Source organism: Apodemus sylvaticus, chromosome 13 (genome assembly GCF_947179515.1).
Source record: "Apodemus sylvaticus chromosome 13, mApoSyl1.1, whole genome shotgun sequence".
NCBI lineage: Eukaryota > Metazoa > Chordata > Mammalia > Rodentia > Muridae > Apodemus > Apodemus sylvaticus.
The window spans coordinates 34,116,912-34,140,903 of NC_067484.1; the positions used below are offsets into that span (position 1 = coordinate 34,116,912).

Here is a 23,992-nt window from a genome sequence, read left to right on the forward strand (position 1 = left end):
ATTGCAGGCTTTCTCTAAAGGTAGGAACATTTTAAAATCTTTTAGCCAAAAGGTGGCACTATAGGGAAGTAAAAGAAGCTTCTAGCTGGCCAACTGCACAGTTAGTTCTGGGGGCTCTTCTTGGTCCTAGTTCAGGCTAATGCCAGTCTAGTTAACAACTAGGAGTAAGGTAATCCTGGTCTTATACTTGTTTATGTGTTTACATATAGGTAAAGTCTCTTAAGATGATCAATGATTTAAAGAGCCCCCATTTACTAGCAATATGTGACTTGTTAAAGGGGTCCGGATGAAGTGTCAAATCAATGTGCTTGGAATCCAAATTACCCCAAAACACGCATCCATTCACTTGTAAAATCTGATAGGACAAGGGCACACAGGCTTTTCTTGTTTCTGGGGTTGTCTAGCAAAAGAAAACTATGAAATGATTACAGTTCGCTGCTAAATGTCTTTTTTTTTTTTTTTTTTTTTTTTGTTGTTGTTGCAAATTCCAGCACCTTCTTGTGAAACTTTCTCAGAGTTCGATAAGGCCTTCTGGACAAAAATGAAGTTATAACCGGCAGCCTCTTCAAAGGCTTAAGGAGCCAGTTCTCAGAGGACAGCCAGGCAAGTCGAAGATAAAAATCTACTTCTGATGTAGGCTGTAAATAATGAATGATGCTTTCATATTTTAGCACAGGCCACCTGGGTGCCTGTGGTGCCCAAGGCTAGTCACCACATATGGCTAGTCACCACATACGGCTAGTCACCACATACGGCACCTCCTCCACAGGCCCACACTGGTTTTTGCTATGTATTTATTTTATGACAAAATAAATGCATATAGTCTTATTTTATATGAAATGTCACTTTTCTCTCTTCTCTCTCTCTCTGTGCATGTATGTGGTATGTATGTGTGTGTGTGTGTGTGTGAGAGAGAGAGAGAGAGAGAGAGAGAGAGAGAGAGAGAGAGAGAGGGAGAGGGAGAGAGAGAGACAGAGACAGAGACAGAGAGAGATTGAAGGATGCTGGTAAAATTCATTTGGAGTAGTATTTGATTTGTGGTCCACTTCACAGGTGAAATTAGAGAACATTGCCTTGGAGCTTACTGACCAGCTGGAAAGATAATGAACCTACTTGTCAGGTGACTAACTTTTGAAGGTTTTTGAGGAACAGGCACAAGCTAGACGATTGGCTTCAGCTTTGGGATCCATATTATATCACAAACTGCAATAAAGGCCACAATGTGAACTGTCTGCAAACCCAGGAGGAAGTTTCGTCTAAGATCCAGATGTCAGAAATGGTGGAATTCATTGCTGATTATCCAGTGAAGATTTTATGGGGTGACTTCCTAACAGAACAGATTGTGTCCCCTACAAATCATTAGAGACTGTCTTAAGTCTTTAAGTTTGAGCATGTTGAAAATACTGGAGTTGTAAATTTTAAATTGCTAGTTCTAAAAAGTTGTAGCCTCACAATCCTCCGTAATCTCTTGGTAGTCATGTGGGACTGGCTCAAAGCTCCAGCATGTTGGTAGTTATATGACCCACCCCACGCATCCCAGAGTCTGAGGACCTCCAGCACGTGAAGTGAACAGGCATAGAGCTCGCATGTGACCTGTGCACAGTTTCTTGTCTTAATCTCTAAATTACTTCTGATATCTAATGCAATGTAAATGCTACACAGGGATAGTAATTGTATTATTTAAAAATAATGACAAGCAAGAAGTGTGTATCTGTTCAGTGTGGATACAATTTTTTTTTAAGATACGTTTTAAAAATGTAACTAGTGGTTTTGAGTTGTAGGTGCTTTGATCCAGTCCCCATGCTTTCTTTTTCTTTTTTTATTTTTAATATTTTTTATTTTCTATATTCTTTGTTTACATTCCAAATGATTTCCCCTTTCCCGGATCCCCCCTCCCCATATGTCCCATAAACCTTCTTCACTCCATCCATTCTCCAATCACCTCCCTCCTTTTTTCTCTATCCTTATATTCCCCTCCAATGCTAGATCAATCCTTTCCAGGATCAGGACCCTCTCCATACTTCTTCATGGGAGTCATTTGTTATGTGATTTGTGCTTTGGGTATTCAGGGCTTCTGGGCTAATTAATATCCACTTATCAGAGATTGCATTCCATGTGTATTCTTTTGTGATTGGGTTACCTCACTTAGGATGATATTTTCCAGATCAAACCATTTGCCTAAAAATTTTGTGAATTCATTGTTTCTAATTGCTGAGTAGTATTCCATTGTATAAATATACCACATTTTCTGTATCCATTCCTCCTTTGAGGGGCATCTGGGTTCTTTCCAGCTTCTGGCTATTATAATAAATAAGGCTGCTATGAACATAATGGAGCATGTGTCTTTACTGCATGCCGGGGAATCCTTTGGGTATATGCCCAGGAGAGGTATAGCAGGGTCCTCCAGAAGTGTCATGTCCAGTTTTCTGAGGAACCGCCAGACTGATTTCCAAAGTGGTTGTACCATCTTACAGCCCCACCAGCAGTGGAGGAATGCTCCTCTTTCTCCACATCCTAGCCAACACCTGTTGTCTCCTGAGTTTTTGACCTTAGCCATTCTGACTGGTGTAAGGTGAAATCTCAGGGTTGTTTTGATTTGCATTTCCCCCCATGTTTTCTTAAGCACAGAAGCCAAACCCTGTGTGGCCTTTAACAGGATTAATTTACAAATGAATACGGTTCCTTACAGAGACAATGACAATTATTATGAAGCCACAGCAATGCATATGTTAAAATATTATATTGGTACACAGTAAGGAAGACACGTATCATCAGTGTGAGAAGGCGTCCATTTTCCTTTGGCAAGGAATGCCAGATTCTCCATAGGCTGGGTGGCGCCAGTGGATTTTGGCAGGCTTCACTGGAGGAGGAAATGCTGGGTTGACAACCTTCATTTTCCCTGTAGAGACAACACTTTGTAGAGTTAGTTTGTGGATAGTAGCTGCCCTTTTCAAGGCCTTTCAAAGATGCTAACAGAATACTTACTGAGAAGGTGAGACTGGAAGAGATCATTGCCTGTAGGATGCATAGAGGAAACTGACATATTTCTCTTTACATATGCCAAAACCTATATAAGTATGCTAACAAATAGACACACATATATACAACATGTGCATGTGTGTGTGCACGCGCGTGTGTGCAAGCACGTGTATGCCAAGTAGTATATTTCGTGCTGCTGCCAGCATATGCAGTGAAAGAGAAGTTCATGACAATTCAGAGGTGGGTGTTGATGGCTAACAGGCATCTGTACAGTGTGTACGTGTGGGAGTGAGTGACGCTTTTGGAAGGCTTGCCCTTCTGCTCTCTTGAATATTTGCTAGTTTGTGAGAAGCGGTTTGGAAAACAGAGCATTTGAGGTCAGAAAGGAACAGACCCTCTGCAGTCTGCAAAGATAGAAAAGTGAAGGTACTCCAGCCCACAGGGGGCCATGTTGAGCATTGGGTAGTATTGTCTGTGGGCTTTAAACTGACCCTCCTGCCAGAGCAACCCAAGCTCCCCTTTAGAGGGGAAGCAGAAACGATGAACTGGAGAGCTGATTGACCCTGTGGTTCCAGGGTCCCCAAAATAATTTTTACTGAATGACGCTGTCAACCATACAGCACCAAACCAAATTTAAAAACATAAATGGAGCTGCAGAGCTGGCTCTGCAGGTAGGAGCACTGGCTACTTTTTCATAAGACCCAGGTTTGGTCCTCAGCATGCACACAACAGCTTACAACCTTTCATAATCCTGGTTCCAGGGGATCTGCTGCCTTCTTCTAGCTACACTGGGCACTGGGGACGCTTGTGGTGCACATACAGAAAATGCTCATAAAGCTAAAACTAAAACTAAACCCCTTGCTCCCTCCTTCCCTTCCTTCCCCCCCCTCTCTCTCTCTCTCTCTCACACACACACACACACACACACACACACACACACACACACACACACACAGAGGTGGGGGGCTGTGAATACTGTTTTCTCTCTAAGTGCTGTATACCTTTTTCTTTATATGTGCAGCATTCTATCAGGTGGGTCTTATTATTTTGCTTTATTTCTAGATGAAAAAAGTCAAGACCCCAGATAAGATGAAGGCATCATTCACCAGTCAAGATCTAGACATGAGCTTCTTTGTGCTAAACTCACAGCCAAGGATCAGAAGAATTAGCAGTGTTCTGTAAGGTTTACTTTCTCAGCAGGGCAAATCCAGGGGCACAGGGGCTGAAAACTACTGAGCAAGTGAGACTCTGAACAAGGAACCATAGGCTGATAGGCTGTGAGTCCTTGAAAATAAGCCTGTCTAGACAGAGTACCCTACTCCTTAAGGTGTAGAAGATGATGACTGGAAATAGTTTTTACTGGTTATTGATACTCATTTAATAGCCAGTCCTCGTGGAAATTCAGCCTCAGAGAGTAGATTTGATTTGGTGATGATGGTATAGAATCCCCTTGAATGCAGGTTTTTGGGGTTCTGATATATAAATGAAGTTACCAAATGATTCTCTAGCATGACTGTATAGCTAAGCACCTGAGGGCTTTAAAAATATATGTAGTGTGGACCCATACCAGACTAATTAAGTCAGAGTTTCTGAGTGTGTGGAGACTGCCTGTTAGGATTTTCACAAAGCTCTCCAGGCAGTTGCAGCTAGAGCCAGAATGGAGTACCTCAATCCCACCTTGTCTAGACACCTGGAACTTCCTCTTCAGGGCAGATGTCGGCAGTCTAGTTAGTAGCTCGTGTGGCAGAGAAAGCAAGGGGTGCACTTGGTAAGACATCTGCATGTCCTGCCTTGTCTCCACTTACACATCTCAAGGCAGGGATTTTGAGGATACTAGACAATCATTGGTATGGTAAAGCCATAAAAACCACAGAAAATAGAAAAAAAAACCCAAGATGCATGCTTTGAATCGAAGTTATTTAAAATTAGGGGTGCCATTTAGGTTCTTAGGACCTAAGAACAAGCTATCCCACTGTACAATACACAGAAGATTTTGGGTAGCTTACTCACTTTTCTTTTTTAAGGTTTTACTTTTGGGCTCTTGCTGGAATGAGGAGTTTCCTTGGGATGCGGGCTCATATAGATAGCCAATGTTACCAGGCATCTTCACAAACTGTTTTTAAATCTCTCTGTATTTGAGAATTGAGGAAGGCACCTGAACTCGAGGTGGAGCTTCCTTTTTCCCAGAAAAAAGTCATTTATATAGTTAAAGTGACAGGGTGTTAATCCAAGAATCAAGAGTTGCCCGCTTATATTGCTCCACCCCATTAGTCGATCATAACAACCTTTACAGTCAGTGCAAGCCTTGAGGACCGCTGGGGGTGGGGGGTGATGTCTAAGGCTTCGTACCAACTCTTGCCCATGGACCTGACAGACCTGAATGATCCTCAGTACATCCCTGAACATGTTCACCTCCCTCCTGATTCCGATAGCTCTCCAGCACATGCCAGCAAAAAAGGTTTCATTCTTAAATAATATAAAACCAGAGTCCCTGGTCCATAGGACTCTCCCAGCCAGATTTGATTAGGTCTTGTCTATGAAGCAAGTGTGTAGGAGGCTACAGGGAGAACATTTCCAGTACCATCATACTCTCTTAGGAATACCTATATCTAAGAAACAAAACTACTTGCACACACCGCGGGGTCTTCTGCTGAGCTTGGGGTGCAACCGGGACGCGCCCCACGCCGCTGGTGCGCGGCGCCGACTTCACCAGGCACCCGTGGGCGGGCTCGGCGCTGCTAGAAGCCGCCTTCTTATTGGCCCTGGGACGCGCCGGTCAGGGAGTGAGAGCTTGCAAAGTTTCATTGAAGGTGGAGAAGCGCGCGCCCTCCGGGGAGCCCTGGCAGCTCGGCTGGGGAGTGGCTGCTCTGCCTGTTTGGGGACGCGGGGACCTCTGCAGGGCTTCTGGGCTTTCTTTTCTCACTAAAGTCGCAGTGGTGGCGCCGCGCGCTCCCCGTCTGGGTTTTGGTTCCGGCTCAGGCTCGCACAGCTCTTCACCGGGAGGACGAGAGTCGCATCCCTGCGGGCTGGCAGCGCGACCCGGCCGCGTCGGGAATGTTTCTCCGCGCCCCGCAGCTGGCGGGGGGCTCTCCTTGGCCTGAAGCTTAGGGGCGCTGAGGCTGAGCTGAGCAGCAACTCAGCGATCCGCCCCGAGGCTGGGGCTCCAGGACGAGGCTTCCAGGGCGCCCGGCGGGTCTTTAGCGCACCCGGAGCGTTGCAGTCCATGTGGACAGTGGAGCTCGGGTTGCGCCGCCGAGACACGCTTACATCGGAGGGGTTCTGCTAGAAACTCTCGGTCAATCCGGAACGCTGCCTCCAAAACCCGCAGAGGACAGCGAGCCTCCTCCATCCCCTCTCTTCGTCGCCCTCATCCCTCCCCACTCCTAGAGTGTCCCTCCCTTGGCTCCTTCCCAGGCGACCCCCTGGAGCAACTACCGCTGGATTCCGATTGCTCACTTCATGGGCGGGCCACAGGGGCTCCAGCGCCTAGCTAGGTGGCTGCCCAGAGCCCCGTGAGCTGCGCGGCTCCCGCCCGTCGAGCGCGCCCTCCGGGCAGAGAGCGCCGCGCCAGCCGACGCTATGCCAGGGCGGCTACGAGTCGCCGGGCGCACGAGGCCCTAGGCAGACATGGGCCTGACATCCCAGCTCTAGGGACCCCCGAGCCTTGCCCTACTGCTCGGACTAGCAAGAACCCACAACACGATGGCTTCAGAAGTGGTGTGCGGGCTGATCTTCAGGCTGCTACTCCCCATCTGCCTGGCAGTAGGTGAGTGTGGTTCGTCCATGGAGGTGGCTGAGGGAAGAAGATGAGAGGGCGCCTGGGAGAGGGACTTCCTTGCAACGTGAAGGGCTCAGAGCTCTGCGGGATTCAGTTCTGAGAGAGGCCGCTGCTGCGCAGGCTGAGCGGCAGGGGCTTCAGATGTGAGCTGTTTGTAGTATGACAGACCCGCGCTTTAACTTGGCAACGTAGATCTTTCTTAGTCAGTTCCGATAACTAGAATTGACTTGCTGTGGGGACCTGGTCAGTTGAATGGAAGTCTCCTGAACTTCCTGTAGAGGATGTGTATAAAGCATGCTAGTAGGGCTGGAAAGTGATTGTAGACAAGCGGCCCTCCCTCCTGTAAGACTAGTAACAGACTTTGAGATGACACCCGCGCCACCACTGCCACCACCACCCCTGCAGAGTTCCCAGATGCTCAGCACATCTTGCAACCAGAAGGGACTCAGGCTATCTCTCCTCCAGCTTACAATCCAGCGATCAAATAGAAAGAAGTGAACAATTCCAACAACAGTAAAAAGAAAAGGAGAAATGGAGGAGGAGAAATTGCCTTGATGATTCTGTATTTTACCTCCACAGCAGCCTCTATTTACAACACAAGGGGGTGGATGCTGAGGGTATAGACCATCAGACCTAATCCAGCCCGCTGGCACCGGCCTTTTCCAGATATTTAAAGGATTAGAAAGTGGAACTCACTCCTTGGGACAGAAGAGTCTAAAAAAGTCCCTCGGAGAGCCTCATCCTCAGTGGCTCAGGGAGTCAGAAAGAGGGTATAGGTTAAAAGATCCCAAGAGCTGCAGGAGTCTGCACCCAGTGTTATGTTGAATCCCAGTCCTTTAAATCACAGAGCTCCAAAACTTGGCTCTCCATCTTCTCCCTCAAGAGCTAGAAAACATAACTCAGTAGCAAGCTTTGCACTTAGAAATCTTTGCTTTCCCACAGAAGGCAACTTTTTTTTGTTTGGTCTGTTTTCGAATCTTGACAGAATTGACTGGGAATTGCATCTGTGCGAAATGTTCTGTTTGCTCAAGTAATCGGAACAGAGTTCTGGAGTTTGGGTGTCTGCAGGAATAACAGCTTTAGCTAGAAGGCTCTTGGAGACTTAAGTGCCAAAAACAACAACAACAACCCCCCCCAAAACAACAAAACAAACAAACAAACAACAAACAAAAAACAACTGTGGAAAATAGGGTTCTGGGAGAGGAGAAAGCAGTGAGCACTGTACCAGGTGCTTCTAGAGATGGGGCTAGCACTGACCAACCCTACAGGCTGCTGTTGATTTAGACTGGTGAAGTTCCAGGTTCCAGGCAGGGCCATTTGGTCAGTGGTCTGCACCATCAGTTCAGGAGGGAGCAGAGCTTCCTTAATATCCAGGAGAACTTCTCCCCCTGCTAGTTTTAAAAGCAAATTTGAAAAGCTTCAGCTAGGTGCATGGCACACAGGTGGTGCCTCTGTTTCTGTCTCCTCTCTTCCAAGCACCAGGCACCTTCCAATTAGATTTGCTAATTGGAAGCTAGTTAGGTGTCAAGTTCACTAGGGAGTTTTAATTTAAGGAGAGTGGCCCTTGGGTCAGAAGCTGCTCTCTTCTGCCACCAGCCCCTCCCCTCCCCCCCCCCAAGTCTTTCTGCCTCCCTGCACTTCCTCAGCCACATCCATCTCTTGCCCCTGCCACTCTTAAATTGTCTCATCCCTTGCCTGGGGCAGCAGTTTTGCACAGACTGCCAGAAGAGTTAAACAGGTGGCCACCTGCAGCCATCTGGATCCCCTCTGTGAAATGAGAGCATGGAATGGTCCCTTGAATGCCTGCTGTCTTTTCTCGGGTTGGGCCTTCTACAGGACTCAGCTCTCTGCCCTTTCCCCCCAAGCCACAGGGTTTGTGTAGAGTCATTTCCACTAGACTTCCCTGAGAGATTCCTGAAGCCCTTTAATGGGACTAATGCTCTCAGCCGTCCAGAGGAAAGTCCTATGGTCTAGAGGCTCCAGGGGGGCTTTGGGCGAAGGAAGGACACTGCTCCAAAGCTGTGGCCCCAGCTCCAACATGCCTCCCATTTCTTCAGCAACCCCTCCCTGCAGCATCTATATTTGCAAGCTTGAGTCAAGGGGCTGGGTCCAGCTCAGGATGCGGATGGAATCTGCTCTGAGGTTGGGACTTGTTTGGGAGGAGTTTTTGCAGGACCACAGGAATAGAAGTCCTCACCCCATCCTGCTTCCTTGCAAGTTTCCTGGAGAGAGCTGAGTCAGCACAGGGTGCAAGGAGGTTGGGGGACCATCTCCCAAGGTTTACTCTTTTCTCTGCACTCCCACACTTCTGTGGGTTAAGGAGATGTGGGAGTGTGCTAATGAGTATGTAAGAGTGTATGTTGTGAGCATGAAAACACATGGGTATGTGTTATGTGAGAGAAGGAGATGATGTGAATTAACCTCAGTGTGTGTGTGTGTGTGTGTGTGTGTGTGTCTTGGCAGTTGGTAATGTCACCCTATAGTGTGCCACTTCTGTCAGCCTCTCAAAGTCTAATGTTGGAAGAGGGAAGAAGAGAAGTCCCTGGAAAGAGAGGGCGGAGCTTCGGGGAGGGGGGGTTGCTCCATGGGTCCCTTTCATGTTGGCTGCCACTTTGGAAAGATGACCCAGACCTTAAGATACATGGCACCTTGGCTCATTGCACCCTTAGGTAGCTGGGGAGAAATTACCTTATTTTGGCTCTTAGTTCTCTTCTACAGGAAAGAGAGATTTTTCAAGGTTACTGAGGGTGTTTTAGGTCCGCTCGCTCCCAAGGTGCCACTAAATCAAATGTTCAGATTTCCCTAATATCCTGGGCACGGAGAGCACAGTGATCGGCTTGCCATTAGAATCGATTTTGCATTTTAGCCATCTATTTTTGTATCTGGGCAAGGCGGCCTCCAAAGCCTTGCCTTGATAGAAACTCACATACATTTCCTTTAAACCTCGTTCTTTTACAGGATGTTGGAAATTTCCTGCAAAAGTGCCCTACTCTCTTCAGCTAATGAGTGACATTAAAAAAATGAACTGCCTTTGTCTTCAGCCCAATGCTTAAGTGGTTTTTTTATTTTATTTTATTTTATTAGCTCTCTACGAGAAATTAGAAGGAATGTGATAAGTGATGTTGGCCCTCTTGTACGCAGGTGTTACGTTTTAACAACCAAACCAAACTATATTAGAATGTGTTTACCATCCATAATGAACATCTGTTGACAGATGTTTTCATCTCCATAGCTCTGGACATGTCACATATCTCCAGAATAATCTATGACCTCTTGCTAGCCAGTTGATTTCTTTCATATGAATAACACAAAGGAGAATGTTAAAACTCATCTGTAATAGGCAGTCTATTGTAATTATAATTGTAGCTAATCATTGATGATCATATATATTTTATATTTATTTTCTTTCAGTATGATTTCAGTTTCCAACTCTTTTTTTTTTTTGCCTCCCCTTCTGAACTCAGGGCCTCATATTCTAAGTGCTGAAACACTGTGCTATCCTTTCCACTTAACTAGATGTTGTTCCAGAATTAGGAAAGATTAGGGTGTGTCCTAGTTTGGCTTCTGTTGTGATAAACTTCATAACTAAAAGCAATTTGGGGGAGGAAAGGATTTATTTGGCGAAAAGGTTAAAATTCATCATGGAGGGAAGCCAAGACAGGAACCCAAAACAAAAATCTAGAGGCAGGAACGGAATCAGAGACCATGGAGGAATCCTGCTCACGGCTTTGTGCCTCTGGCTTGCCTAGCTTCCTCATTTAGCCAGCGTAGGCTCAGCCGTTTAGGGATGGCACAGCTCAGCCTGCAGTGGGCCTGGCCTTCCTACATAGATTAGCCATTTAAAAAAATGCTTTACAGACAAGGCCACAAGCCAGTCTAACAGAGGCAATTCCTCTTTCCTGACAAGTTGACAAAAGCTAACACCTGAATTTAAAATATGGGGCTCCTTTTGATATGTGTGTATCTTTGGTCATTTAACATTTCTTTGTATAGTAAATTTTCACTATCAGATATCATTTTGAAACCACACTGTGCATAGTCCAAAAATTGCATATAAAACTGATTTTTATTTAATCAGTGGGAGGACATTATAGATGCTGAAGGATTTATCAAAAGCATATAAAATGACTTTGATTTTGGACATATCTTCTCAGCCTGTTTATAACTATTAATTACTCTTAGATATGAAAGGTTTAGACCAGTGGTTCTTAATTCTCCTAATGCTGTGACCATTTAATACAGTTCTTCATGTTTTGTGACCCTTAGCCATAAAATTGTTTTTGTTGCTACTTCATAGCTGTGATTATGCTACTGTTATGAATCATGGTGTAAGTATCTGTGTTGTCTGATGGTTTTAGGTGACCTCTGTGAAAGGGTCACTGAATGCACCCCCACAAGGGAGTTGTGACCCAAGGGTTGAGAACCACTGGCTTGGACATTTCCAGTTTAATTCTAGAAGATATTTCAATCCAGATGATCAGGAGTGGTTGGCACTTGAGATGTGTGGTCTGGAACTGCATGTGGGCACCTCGCTTTGTAGGAAGTGTGTTTGGTCGTAGGTTCAGACCATCACATTGCCTTGGACTTCACCTTTCTGTGAGGATGTACTGCACCTCATCGATGGTCATGCCCTCCCTGCCTGTGGCTATTTCTACATGACTCTAAAGTCATTTCTTCCTCTTTCTTACTGTAAAATGGAGTTGTAAACACTGCCTTCTGGGTAAGAGTGTGCTCAGTCTCCTGTGTCATGCCTAATGAACTCAGGGTACCGCGCTACATTTATGAAGTCAATCAGAAGAGCTGCCCTGCCAGCTCAGAACTCCCACAGACCTGGCCCCTGGACCCTGGCCACGAGGAGGCCACAGAACGGCTAGGATTCAGAGAAAAGCAACACAGCCCCTTTGTAGAATCAAGCCACAAGGATGAGGACAGGCAGTGTTGTTAGATATCCAGGCCTTTCTCACCACTGTAATGTGGTGTTTTAGATACCAATCTTCTTATTGAATATTAGTTCTCCCTAGGATTGTACTGTCAGTATTTTATTTTTAACTTCGTGACAGTATGTCTACAGTCTCTTTGATGTGATTTTATTTTTTTAGTGAGAGTCTTTCATTTTTGGTCTTTATACTGCTAAGAGATAACCATGTTTGAAGTTAAGTAATAGCAGTGGGTAGATGATTATAACTTCTTGCATAAATAATCAGATCTTCAAATAAATGGCACAAGCATATCTAGATGTTTAAGAATAATTATTAGGGGCTGAAGAGATAATTCCGTGGTTATGAGCACTTGCTGATTTTTAAGGGGACTCCTACACCCACATGGATAGCTCACAACCACCTGTACTTATGGCTCTGGGGAGACTCAGTACCCTCTTCTGGACTCAATGGGCACATTCACTCTGTGGGTGCATGTATGTGTGCACATGTAAAAAAATTTTAAAAGAACATAAACCCTAGGAAAAGAGTAAGTAATGACAATACAATGATACACTGTGTCTGATATAGTTATAAGATTTGCAGATTAATGTGGGATCAAGCAAAGACAAAATTTTATTTGGATATAGGCTAAACAGAAGTCTGTGTCTGAAAAATTTAAGATTTTTGGAGGATGGAGAGCTTGTTAAGTAATTCAGAACACTTCCAGAGGATCTGAGTATGATTCCCAGCACCCATGTTGGGTGGCTTACAACCCCAGTAACTCAGCTGCAAGAGACTCACGACCCCCTCCTGGCCTCACCAAGCACACAGGAGCAAGTCCCCTACATACAAATAAAATAAAAATAATGCAGTTTTGGAGAAAATTAGTATTTGGTTATCAGCATTGCTGTTTCTTTTAATTCGCAGTGTCCACATGATCACCAGATTTTCCATAGCAAGCCATAGTGAAAAAGTGGAGGGGACCCAAAGTACACAGCAGCCTGTGTGGAGAGCCATAGACTCGGAACTTTGAATGATCCCAGTCATCCTAAACTGTCCAAAGATAAAGGGATCCAGCGCACTTTGCTCATCTCAGTGTTTGTATTCTGTGAGGCTGAGGCCTGCCCGTTGTGAGCATGCGCTCCACCCCTAAGCCACACCCCCAGTCCTTTGCTATTAATAATTTATTTTTTTAAAAAAAATTTAGAGCCATAATACAATTTTTTATTTCTTTCAAAAAGTTTTGAAACGGTTAGCTTTCTGTCTTACCTGGGATAACGAACTCCCTTGGTTTCTGTTTCCTGTCCTTGTTTCCTTGGTCCTGTAGCAGCAGGATATCTGGGGTATAAACTGATGCTCACTTCATAGTGGCTAGGAAGCAGAAAGAGAGAGAGAAGGAAGGCAGGGTTCCTATATCCCTCATGAAGACATGGTCTCAGTGACCTAACTTCCTGCAACTGGGACCCACATCCTAAATAAATGGGTCCTTCCATAACCTCCAGCTACTCTGCAGGCTGGCAACCAAGCCTTCAATACCTAAACCTTTGGAGAACATTCTAGAACCAAAGTATAGTATATATACAATATATTGTATATATACTATATATTAATATAATATATATTGTTTATATCTCTCTATATAACACAGCTTACTAGTCTGAGGTGGTTTTAATGAACAATGCCCAGTTTCTTCCCTTCCCTCTGTGGTTGGAGGGTAAAGCTGTATGGCTATTTCCTGATGTTTACTAAGTTCTGCTTTGGAAACAAACCTGCATGAAAGAAGGATTCATATTACGTGTGGACAAGGTGGCATGCATTTGTGTATGAATTTTCAAATCTGAAGTATTATATATATAAGAAATAGTTAGTGTATGTGTGTATGTGTGTGTGTTTCAGATATTAATGTGATTGCACCCGTCAGTTAAGAACTTTTCTGACACTTTCCTTAACTGTTTTCTTAGAGTTATTGATTCAGTGACCCAGACTGAGGTGACTGTCCCCTTCATGTTGTTTCAGACTTGAAAGTCTACGTCGTGCATTGCCTGCAGGACAGTCCATGACAAGTGCTCTCCTCCCCATCCCCTGCAGGGGATGTACAGATTCTAGATCAAGCAGCAGACAGAGCTTCAAGCTTTCTTAGCCTCTCCCCATATTTACCAATGAATAGAGCTGCCATTCTTCAAAGAAGAAGACTTGAAGCTTCTTTCAGGGCTCAGGTGTTTGCCTGAACCTCAGTTAAATCTGCCAGATCTCTGCTGCCTTCCCTAGTTCAACATGGGTTTCCTGGGAGGCCAGATGACTCTCATCCCTTATGCCGAGGAGCTCTTTCCTCTAGTTGGGAGACTGCCCATCTGGTTCTGTTCTTCTCCAGTTCTCTTGTCTAAACAGCTCTCCTAGTGTAATGGGGCTTAGCTAAAGCCAGCGCTATTTCTGTCACATGGGAATTAAGAAGTTTGGAGTAGATAACAATTTTGCAACATGCCTCGTCTTATATCAAGGGCCTGATGCTTGCACTTTCGGACATCACAAAGAGGGAGTAGTTGCCTCTGAGATGGAAACCCTTCCCTGCATTGGGCACTGTGGGGTTCTAGGAGGTGGTGCCTGGGCAGGACTTAGCTGCAGAAGGCCAGGTGCATTGATGGAGGATGGAGGCAAATGGGAATCAGGAGAGTCTGACCCTCAGAGGCCTATGGCATCCACTGGTCATGGTGCTTTTTAAGTAAATTAGACATCTATCTTCCAAATTCTGACTTGTTCTGTATTAAGTGGAAGAGATCTTGCTCATATGAGAAATCTAGCTTGAATCATCAAAACAGTCAGAGGCACAGCCTGTTCCCAGGGATGAGCAGTTTACACACACCAAACTAAAGGACAAGAAGGGAGCTTGCCAGGAGACAGTTCCAGTTGCATTTTGCCTTTCATACCTTTGAGAAACAGGTTTGTTCATTTGGGGCACAAGTGTGTAGGCAGTGCAAAGATGACTCCTCATTGCCTGTGTAGCAGTGTGGGTTAATGTTTCTATCACTTGCATGCACTTCAGATGAATAGGGTAAGAAAGGTCTAAAAGGTGACTATGGATAATCTATATATCAGGGACTATTAGGAGTCAGGATATCATTGGACATTTGGGGCTCGCTAAGAAGAATTCCAACGAGAAAGTGGCAAACCTTTCTTTGCTAGGGCTGGATCTACATTCAGGAAATCAAACGCATGGATCATTATTGTACATGGTCTCTGACTTGTCAGAATTTCAAATATCTTTTGAAGGTACTGTGCACTGGCTGAAGAGCTGGGTTGTACAGCCACACCTCTGGCTTTGTCATACAGATGTGTGACCTTAATCAATTTATGGAATGGCTCAGTTCTTTGCATACCTCATGTGTAAAGTTGAATGGGTGAGGACACCGTTGAGGTCTTAGGGATGCTTCAGGTTCAGATGATGCTGTATGTCAAGGGCTTTGAATGGTGCTTTCATTAAATAGCGCTTTATATTGTGGACTGAAGCAATGCATTGTCGTAAGTTAAGGAAATACATTGGCTGGTTTAAAGAGCCACTTACCACTAGCAGTTTCACGGGCAGACAATTTAGAATCCCGGCCCAAAGTTATGACATTTACAGAGCATAAATTAAGTTTGGAGCACAGCCTGTTGAAAGTTGAGCCTGGTGCTGGCCTGTGCACCCTCCTGCCAGTCAAATCCACTGGAAGGTCTGCCTGGCTTTGGTCATTGCTACCTTGCACACAATGTGACAGCTGTGACATTACTTGGTCCCTACAGTGTCACCTGGCTCCTTGTGCATACTCATCACTGTGTTGTGTTTTTAGGACTGTTCTTTCCTTCTATGCACCTGCAATTTCAAGGACTTGTTACCTTCGCTAGAGCCCTGGCATTAAATGTCCTAATATAGAGCAGATATTTGGGGCATCATTTTAAGATGATGTTTTACCCACTGAAAAGATTATGTGTAAACATACCAATGTGGCTGTCCAGAAAGGTCTCTAAGGCATCCTGCCCTCAGCCCTATTTTTTTTCTCTTGAATATATCAGTGATCTTGATATAAAAGTTCAGTCTATACACAATGGAGTACTATTCAGCCATTAGAAACAATGAATTTATGAAATTCTTAGGCAAATGGATGGAGCTAGAGAATATCATACTAAGTGAGATAACCCAGACTCAAAAGGTGAATCATGGTATGCACTCACTAATAAGTGGATATTAACCTAGAAAACTGGAATACCCAAAACATAATCCACACATCAAATGAGGTACAAGAAGAAAGGAGGAGTGGCCCCTGGTTCTGGAAAGACTCAGTGAAATAGTATTCAGCAAAACCAGAACGGGGAAGTGGGAAGGGGTGGGTGGGAGGACAGGGGAAGAGAAGGGGGTTTGCGGGACTTTCGGGGAGTGGGGGGGCTAGAAAAGGGGAAATCATTTGAAATGTAAATAAATTATATCGAATAAAAAAAAACTAAAAAAAAAAAAAAAAAGTTCAGTCTAGCTTCTCCTACTTAATAGTTTCCAAGTTCCTGACTATAAAATTTGCAACAGGCTGATTTATGCTCTGAAGCTGTCATAAATGAGACTATCACCATGATAACTAATATCTGCTACCCGCTGTGCAGTAGACAGAGAAGGAAAAACACACTGGATAATGTGAAGTTTGACCTGCGTGGCATCCTTGAAGTGCATATTATTTTTTAAAAATGCTTTCAGCTCTTCTGGAACCACACATATCGATCTGTTTTCTCTTGTGGTCAAATCCTTTAGGTCAGCACTTCTGGCCACAGGTAGAGGGGAAACAAGGAGGAAGGCAGAGCTTTAACAAGCGGGTGACTTTTGTTTTGTTTTGTTTTTTTAAAAAAAACCAAAACACAATGGAAATGAGTTCCTGCTCTGTGTGAGAATGAGTTGTCTTAGCTGTTTTCTCTGCTTCCCCAGGCTGCACCTGCTTGCTTCCTTCAGCTGACTGTGATGTCACAGAGGGAATGTAATCCTTGGGGAAGAGTCCTACTCTGGTGGTCTAATGCGCAAGTCCGTATCGTGTTAATAATGGGCCATGTGACGTTGGCCTCTCCTCCTCAAAGGCTTCATCTATAGATTATGTTCATGATTCTTACAGTACTGTTTCTGCCTGTCATTCTTGAATGCAAAGGGTGTGGCTGTAATTTACTATTTCATATCCAACACAGGAGAAGTTGGGAATTCAAGTGGTTTTAGTTTCTTAAGGGCTATCTTGCTTTAACCACCCTTAAAGAAAGGATAGGGACAGCTAGTGATTTTATTTTAATCATGTGGCTACTTGAGCATGGATTTTATAAACCAGTTTATAAAGGGGAGACATTCTGATTTAGACTTTTAGTATTGATATTCTGGAGCTATGTAGAGTGTGCATTCATTACCAGTGATGGCCACAAGTGGAACCAACTGCACACTCACCTTTGGTTTTGAATTGGTAGCATGGATCTTGGTGATATAAAGATTTTCTTTTACCACCTATAGCTCGTGATTATAAAGAAAACCAGACTGTATCATAGCAATGACTGAAGCCAAGTGAGCTTATAGAGATAGACTTATTTAAGAAGCATTGGAATACAAAATATATATTTTGAGTAAACTGCTTGATTTGATCCGTGTAAAATTATGATGAGGTGTCTTTGACCCTAGGGTCTTTGCTATGTGTGCCTGTCATCCCTAGAAGTGTTGGGAAGGCTACATAGAATCTGCACAAGCATCTGTACTGTGAACCCTCTGTCTTTCAAGGCCCCCACCCTTCCCTCTTCACCATTTCAAACTAAATTTAAGAGCTTGCTCACCCCGGGCTCATCCGAACTCCGCCCCCCATTGGCCTTGATACCCGAAGTCTATCTAGCTGCTAAGTAGTCAAACCTTCATGGCCAGTGCCAATACTGTCAATTGTATGCCAGCTGGCCTGTCATGGCACAGAGCTCTGGGCACCTATCTTCAACTGGGAGAGAGAATTACAGATCAGATTACAAGAGTGTGGAAAGAGGGTTTGCCATAAAATGGGAGCATTTTCTTGTGAATAGGCATTTTCCCAAGACCTCTAGTTCTCTAGGATGGTTCATCAGTAACTGCAAACCTATTTAAGAATAATATTCAAAGCATCACCATGGCTCTTGTATTTCTTCAGACTCACATTGAGGTTTTTGTCAGTGGTGGCCCTGCCTAACTATACTCCCTTTGCTCAACCAGCTCCTTCCTGAACTTCAGTTAGAAATGCTTTGGGTTATTTTCACACATAACACCATTCTCAGTTGAGTGTATCTCAAGACCCAGGGAGATGAAGTAGGAGGGTGGTGGGTTCAAGGAAGTGGGTTCTAGTCCAAGTTAGATAGTATATCCTGTCTCAGATACGCATACAAACATATGATGTATATATATATATATATATTCGTATGTATATGAACATGTATATGAATATGTATATGTATGTGTATGTATATATGTATGTATGTGTATACAGACACACACAGATACACACACATGCACACATGCACACATACACACATATTCCCGGGCGTGCACACATACACACACACACACACACACACACACATAGGCTGAGAATATATGTCACTAGGAGAATACTACCTGTCTACCATATAAAAGAGACCAGCCTTGGTAGCCCTAACTGCAAGTAAATGTGCAACCCAAACCCAAACCAAACCAAAGTTTACTTATTACAAGAAAACGTACCAGTTTTTTTACTATATTGTTTGTTTTAAAGGATGGGACCCAGTCCTTAAAACCATTTGTAAAATTGGGTACCAGTCTGGTACAGTGGCACACACATGTAATCCTAGCCCTTGGTAGGTGGAGGCAGGGAGATTGATTAGAGATTCGATTACATCAAGGAGAATGGATCTTGGATATTAGACAAATGCGACACTGGGATGCTCAAGTCGACATAGCCTTACTTAGATTTTTAGGTTAGATCAAGTCCTAAAATGTATATTTTAAATGTGCTGCTGCTTTGTGAGAAAAGATGCTGGCCAAGCAAACCCTGGAGAGTCTGTAACATGAGCCATGCTATCACAATACTTAATAAGTATTAATATGCATGGGATGCAGTTTTTAAATCAAAATGTAGTTGAAGTGAGGTTTTAATGGTCCACTAGTGGTTTTGCTTTTTTTTTTTTTTTTTTTTTTTGTCATTTTCAAAAATCAGTCTCTGGTTTGAATCAAATTTCCCTTCCCTCTCCTGAGATCTATATGCATTTCCCAGAAGTCATCAAAACCCTACAGTAATGGGAGACTGCATGTGCCCAGCACTGGCCTTAAAATAGCAATTGCTTTTCTTTACTTCAGATGTCAAAGGAAAGGCATGCCTGACTTTTTCTTGATTCCTATCTCTTTCTTACTTGTGATGTTACTGCTTTCTAGGTTTCTTTTCTGGATGCCACCCCCCCCCAAACAATTGAACAATCTAAAAAAAAAGCTTAATGTGAAAGTCTTTAAGAATTACTACATTTCTTCTTTGTGTATTACTAATTCAGTTATAGGAACTTCATGTTCATCTCATTCATCGATAGAACCAGAAGAGGCGTCCTCACTTGTGTCCTGAAGGGCTAAAGCATAAAGTGTGTGTGTGTGGGGGGGGGCTGATTTGAAACAGTGTTTTAGAATTCTGTCTGTGGGGTGTGTAGCTCAGTGTTGATCTAGGAGTGTGTAGCTCAGTACTGACCTAGGAGTGTGTCATTCAATCCTGAACCGGGAGTGTGTAACTCACTACTTATCCAAGAGAGTGTAGCTCAGTTCTGACCGAGGAGTGTGTAACTCAGTCCTGATCCAGGAGTACGCAACTTTTTTTCATTCCTCCCAAGCATCTGTTATTGTGGACTCCAGATTTTACAATGTCTGGAAGTATTTTTCCTTTGTATAGGCTTTCAATTTCTTCCTTAATTTTCAAATTGTTTTTCTGACAATTTCATAACCTGTGTGATGTCTGTGGGTGGGCTTCAGCCCATTGCCTCTCTTCTTTGCCCGCCTTTCACTCTGGCTGCACCCTACATCCCAACAGCCCCTCTCCTGCTTTCCGGTATTCACTGCATGCTGGCCCCCGAGTTTACTTAGGATTGTGTACATGAGCATGGAGAAAAGTTATTTACCTGAGAGTGGGCAAGTTAGCAGTGCTTACATCCCTGAAGAAAATGGCTCTCGCTCCCTAAACATGAATTAACTGCCGATCATAGCTCCTCAGGTCTAGGGTCTTGTGAACCTCACCTGTCCCCCATGACAGAATGTTGACAGGTTCCATCTTGTTCAGGGCTTATAGAGAAGCACCACTTTTGTGAGTCTGTGAGCACCATGTCTACGTCATGTCTAGGGGACAGCATTTCACAGCAGCCTCTCCGTCTTCCAGGTCTTACATTCTTTCTGCTGCACTCTGAGAGGTCCTCTGACCCTCTATGGGTGATACATATGTGGATGAGCTCTAGCTCCATTGAGGGCTGAATGCCCACTAGATACTTATGCCCAGCACTCTGACTAGTTATGACTTTCTGTATTAACTACCACCTACTGCATAAAGAAACTGTGACTAAAACTGAAAGCAACACTGGTCTAGTGATATAAACAAAAATATTTATAAAGAAGTCTGATAACACAGTCATTTAGCAAAATAACAGTAGTAGTTCCTCCTAGGAACCTACAATCTGTCCAGACATAGGCTTTTGACCAGGATTACAGTATGAGGCAACAGATTCTGTGGAGCAGGCCTCAGTAGCACTATAGAGAGCCCAGGCATACGTCCACACAACTACAGCCATCTGATTTTTTTTGGCAGTAATTTCAGAAAAACACATTAGAGAAAAGATAACCCTGTAACAAATAGTACAGTGAAAACTGAATATATACATGTAGAAAAATTAAAGTAGATCTGTGTCTGTCATCCTGAACAAAAATCAACTCTAAATCAATATCATCAACATAACATTGGAAACTCTGAGACTTCTAGATAGAAAGAAGAGTGCACTCTAGAATACAGGTATGAGTTAGGACTTTCTGGATAGTTCTCCAGTCAGAAATTAAGATCAGCAGCTGTCAAATGGACCCTATGATATCCCTTCTGAACACCCAAAGGAACTGTCAATCTAGTGAAGAGTCAGTCTAGAACATTGGAGAAAGTCTTTACCAACTATAAATCTAGCAGAGCATTAATGTCTAGAGAATAAAAAGAAATAAAAACACAATATCAACAATCACAAATAACCCAATCAAATTTTGTGCTATGAAATTGATCGAAGAGTCCTTAAGAGAATAATCACAAGTGGTCAATAACCATTCCAAAAAGGTTCAACATCCTTATCCATCAGAGAAATAAAAATGAAAACTACTTTGATATTTCACTTCACCTCAGTTAGAATGGTTGTCATCAAGAGAACAACAGTCGATGCTGGTGAGGATCCGGAGAAAGGGGAACCCCCGTTTGCTGTTGCTGGGAGTACACACTGATGCAGTCACTATGGAAACCAGTGAACAGAGATTTCTCAGAAAGCTAAATATAGAACGGACATATGACCCAGCCATACTGCATGTGAACATATATCCTATATGGATTCTATATCCGACTACAGAGATATTATTTGCCTACTGTGTTCATTGCTGCTCTGTTTACAAGAGCCAGCAAGTGGAGTCAGCTTCTCAGGTGTTAACTAATGCATATTCTTGCAGGGTCCGCCTGGGGATGTCTGTGCCATTCATCTCTGAATGTAAGCTTCAGGGATCTTGGTGACAGTTGAGTCAGGTGTCACTCTTACATCTCAAACCTGCCAGCATTTTCACATTGTGTCTAAGAAGACTCCAAGTTGCTTTTATTACTCAGATATGAAGACCTTAGCTCCGGATGTTTGTTCTGACAGCCATCTACCAGAGTCTCTGCTGAAATGTTCTCCCAAGCCCCAGGCCGGCCTGGACCTCATCCTACTCACTCACAGTCACAGCCTGTTCAGCACAGATCTCACCCTAGTGGGGTTGCTCATTGCCGTCTGCCTTCATTTTTCTCTTATTTCCTCAGGGATCCCCTGAATTCAGTGTGTCTGCCCCCTGCTGTGTCTACAGCATCTCCTATGAGCCCAAGCAGAAGGCGTGGGGACTCAGCGCCCCAATCCACTAAATCCAATAACGTGCCCTTTATACTCACATAGCAATGATGCAAATGACATCATCATGATCCTTTCTTCTTTTTCTTCCTTTAATTGAGGCTGAGGTTTTTTTGTTTGTTTGTTTGTTTTTTTGTTTTTTTTTTTAACACTTGCAAAAAAGAGGTGATAATAGTATCCCTATTGTAGGGTAGCTGGGGAGATCTAAAAACAGTGTAGAGCTGAGGTGGCAGAAAAATGACCCAACATGTCTTTAAGGTCTTCAGTACTGCAAATATGAATGAACCAGCTAATGTGTTTAACAAGCATTTTTCTGTTAAACAGTATCCAGCACATAATAAACATTGACTAAACCCAGATACTGTGAGGTCGACACTTAATAGAAACAACATTTGATGCACAAAGCATGGTTTCTGCCTCTGCAGTGGCTCCAGGCATTGCCATTGTTATCTCCAAAGTTCAGACTTGAGAACTGGACTGAGTTACAAACAAACAAACAAATGTTACAAAGACATTTTATATTGCTTTTAAGTAAGTTCATGGCTTCGTATTTGGTAAAATTCATAACTTGTCGTTGGCTACTTGCAGTCCCCAGACCACGGGTTGGACATGTCTGTCCGTTGGAAACCGTAGCCCAGAATGTGTAATGCTTGGAGTGGAGACTGCTAATCCTGGTCACTGCGTGTGTGAGGAGTGTTGTAGGTAAGGGGCATGGTGACCCTGGAAGTTGGGCTGGCTGTGAGAGATAAGGAGCTGCTGTTGTGTGGGAAGAGGCTCTTTGACAGGCTGGGGCACAGGAGGATGATAACGATGGTAGGGACTCCAGGGGCTATGTCTGCTCTAATACAATGGCTTGTCCCTGTTGGAGAACAAGATAGAGGAAAAACCCTGCTGGACAGGGACAGAGCATCCTTTCCCCCTAGACCACCCTCAGACATGATTCAATAGATGCATACCCCTCTCCTCCATAGTGTTGACACCTCTGGGAACATCAAAACCCGAGGGCAAATGCTTTCAACCAAAGTGGCCAGTGTTTGTGTGGAAGGTTGTTAGGGTCAGTTTCTTGTGCTACCCCCTGCCCCTCCCCCCATGGTGGGAAGAACACAAAGAGTTGTCACTAAGCTGTCCTCAATGTCCTGTGGCTGTGAAATTCAAGAATCTAGGGGCTCAGGGGCAGTCCAGTGGCAGAGCCTGAGAACATGTGTGCTTAGCATGTACTAAGCAGGCACGTCTACCCTGCAGCTCATAGAATGCGCCCATGTGTGGCCAGGTAGAGCCATGGATACCACAGACCAGCATCAAAATCATGAATTTATATAAAATATGAGGTTTTATTGTTAAATTGGTTTGTGTGACTTGGCTGAATAGCTCTTGAACATGACCTTTGAAAATAAATGATCATGCTCAGTCCCTTTTTGTGAGTGCTCCATAGCCTCAGTAATAGTGTCAGGACTTGGGTCCTCCCCTTGCGCTGGATCCCACTTTGAGCCTGTTGCTGTACCTTCTTTTCCTCAGGCTCTACTCCATTTCCATTCCTGTAATTCTTTCAGACAGGAACAATTATGGGTTAGAGTTATGGTCCTCTCTCCCTCATTTGAAGCCCTGTCTTCCTGCTGGAGGTAGGCTCTATAAGTTCCCTCTCCCTACTGTCAGGCATTTCAACTAAACCCTTTTAGTTTTGTAAGTCTCTCACCTCCCAGGTCTCTGGTGCATTTTGGAGGGTTCCCCCAATGTCCTATCTCCAGAGGATGCCTGTTTCCATTCCAGATGACCCAACAAGCAGCTGAAAGGGTCAGATGCAGATATTTGCACTCAACCAATGGACAGAAGCAGCTGATCTCTGCTGTTGAATTAGGGAAGGCTGAATGAAGATGAGGGTGACCCTGTAAAAGAACCAGCAGTCTCAATTAATCTGGACTCCTGGAATCTCTTAAACACTAGACCACCAAACAGACAGCGTATACCAGCTGATATGAGGCCCCTAACACACATACAATAGATGACTGCTGGGTCTGTGTTTATTCAGAGATGCTGCACCCAACCATCAAAAGACTGGAGGCCCTAGGGAGTTTAGAGGTCAGGTGGGAAGGGGGGTAGGGACATCCACATGGAGATAGGGGGAGGGGAGGAGGTATAGGATGTGGAACAGTTGAAGGGTGGACAGGGGTTGGCAGGGTGGGGAATAAAATAT

At 44.1% G+C, this 23,992-nt stretch overlaps 1 protein-coding gene across 1 annotated transcript in view; it reads left to right on the plus strand.

Annotated features, from left to right (window-relative positions):
* Positions 1–5,783: 5,783 nt before the first annotated feature.
* The window catches only part of Piezo2 (piezo type mechanosensitive ion channel component 2), a 390,271-nt gene continuing 372,062 nt past the window's right edge, over positions 5,784–23,992 (plus strand). Inside the window, exon 1 of the mRNA XM_052155704.1 lies at positions 5,784–6,745. Within this exon, the coding sequence (XP_052011664.1) occupies positions 6,682–6,745 (64 nt within the window). The 5' untranslated portion in view covers positions 5,784–6,681. The remainder of the gene's footprint in view (positions 6,746–23,992) is intronic.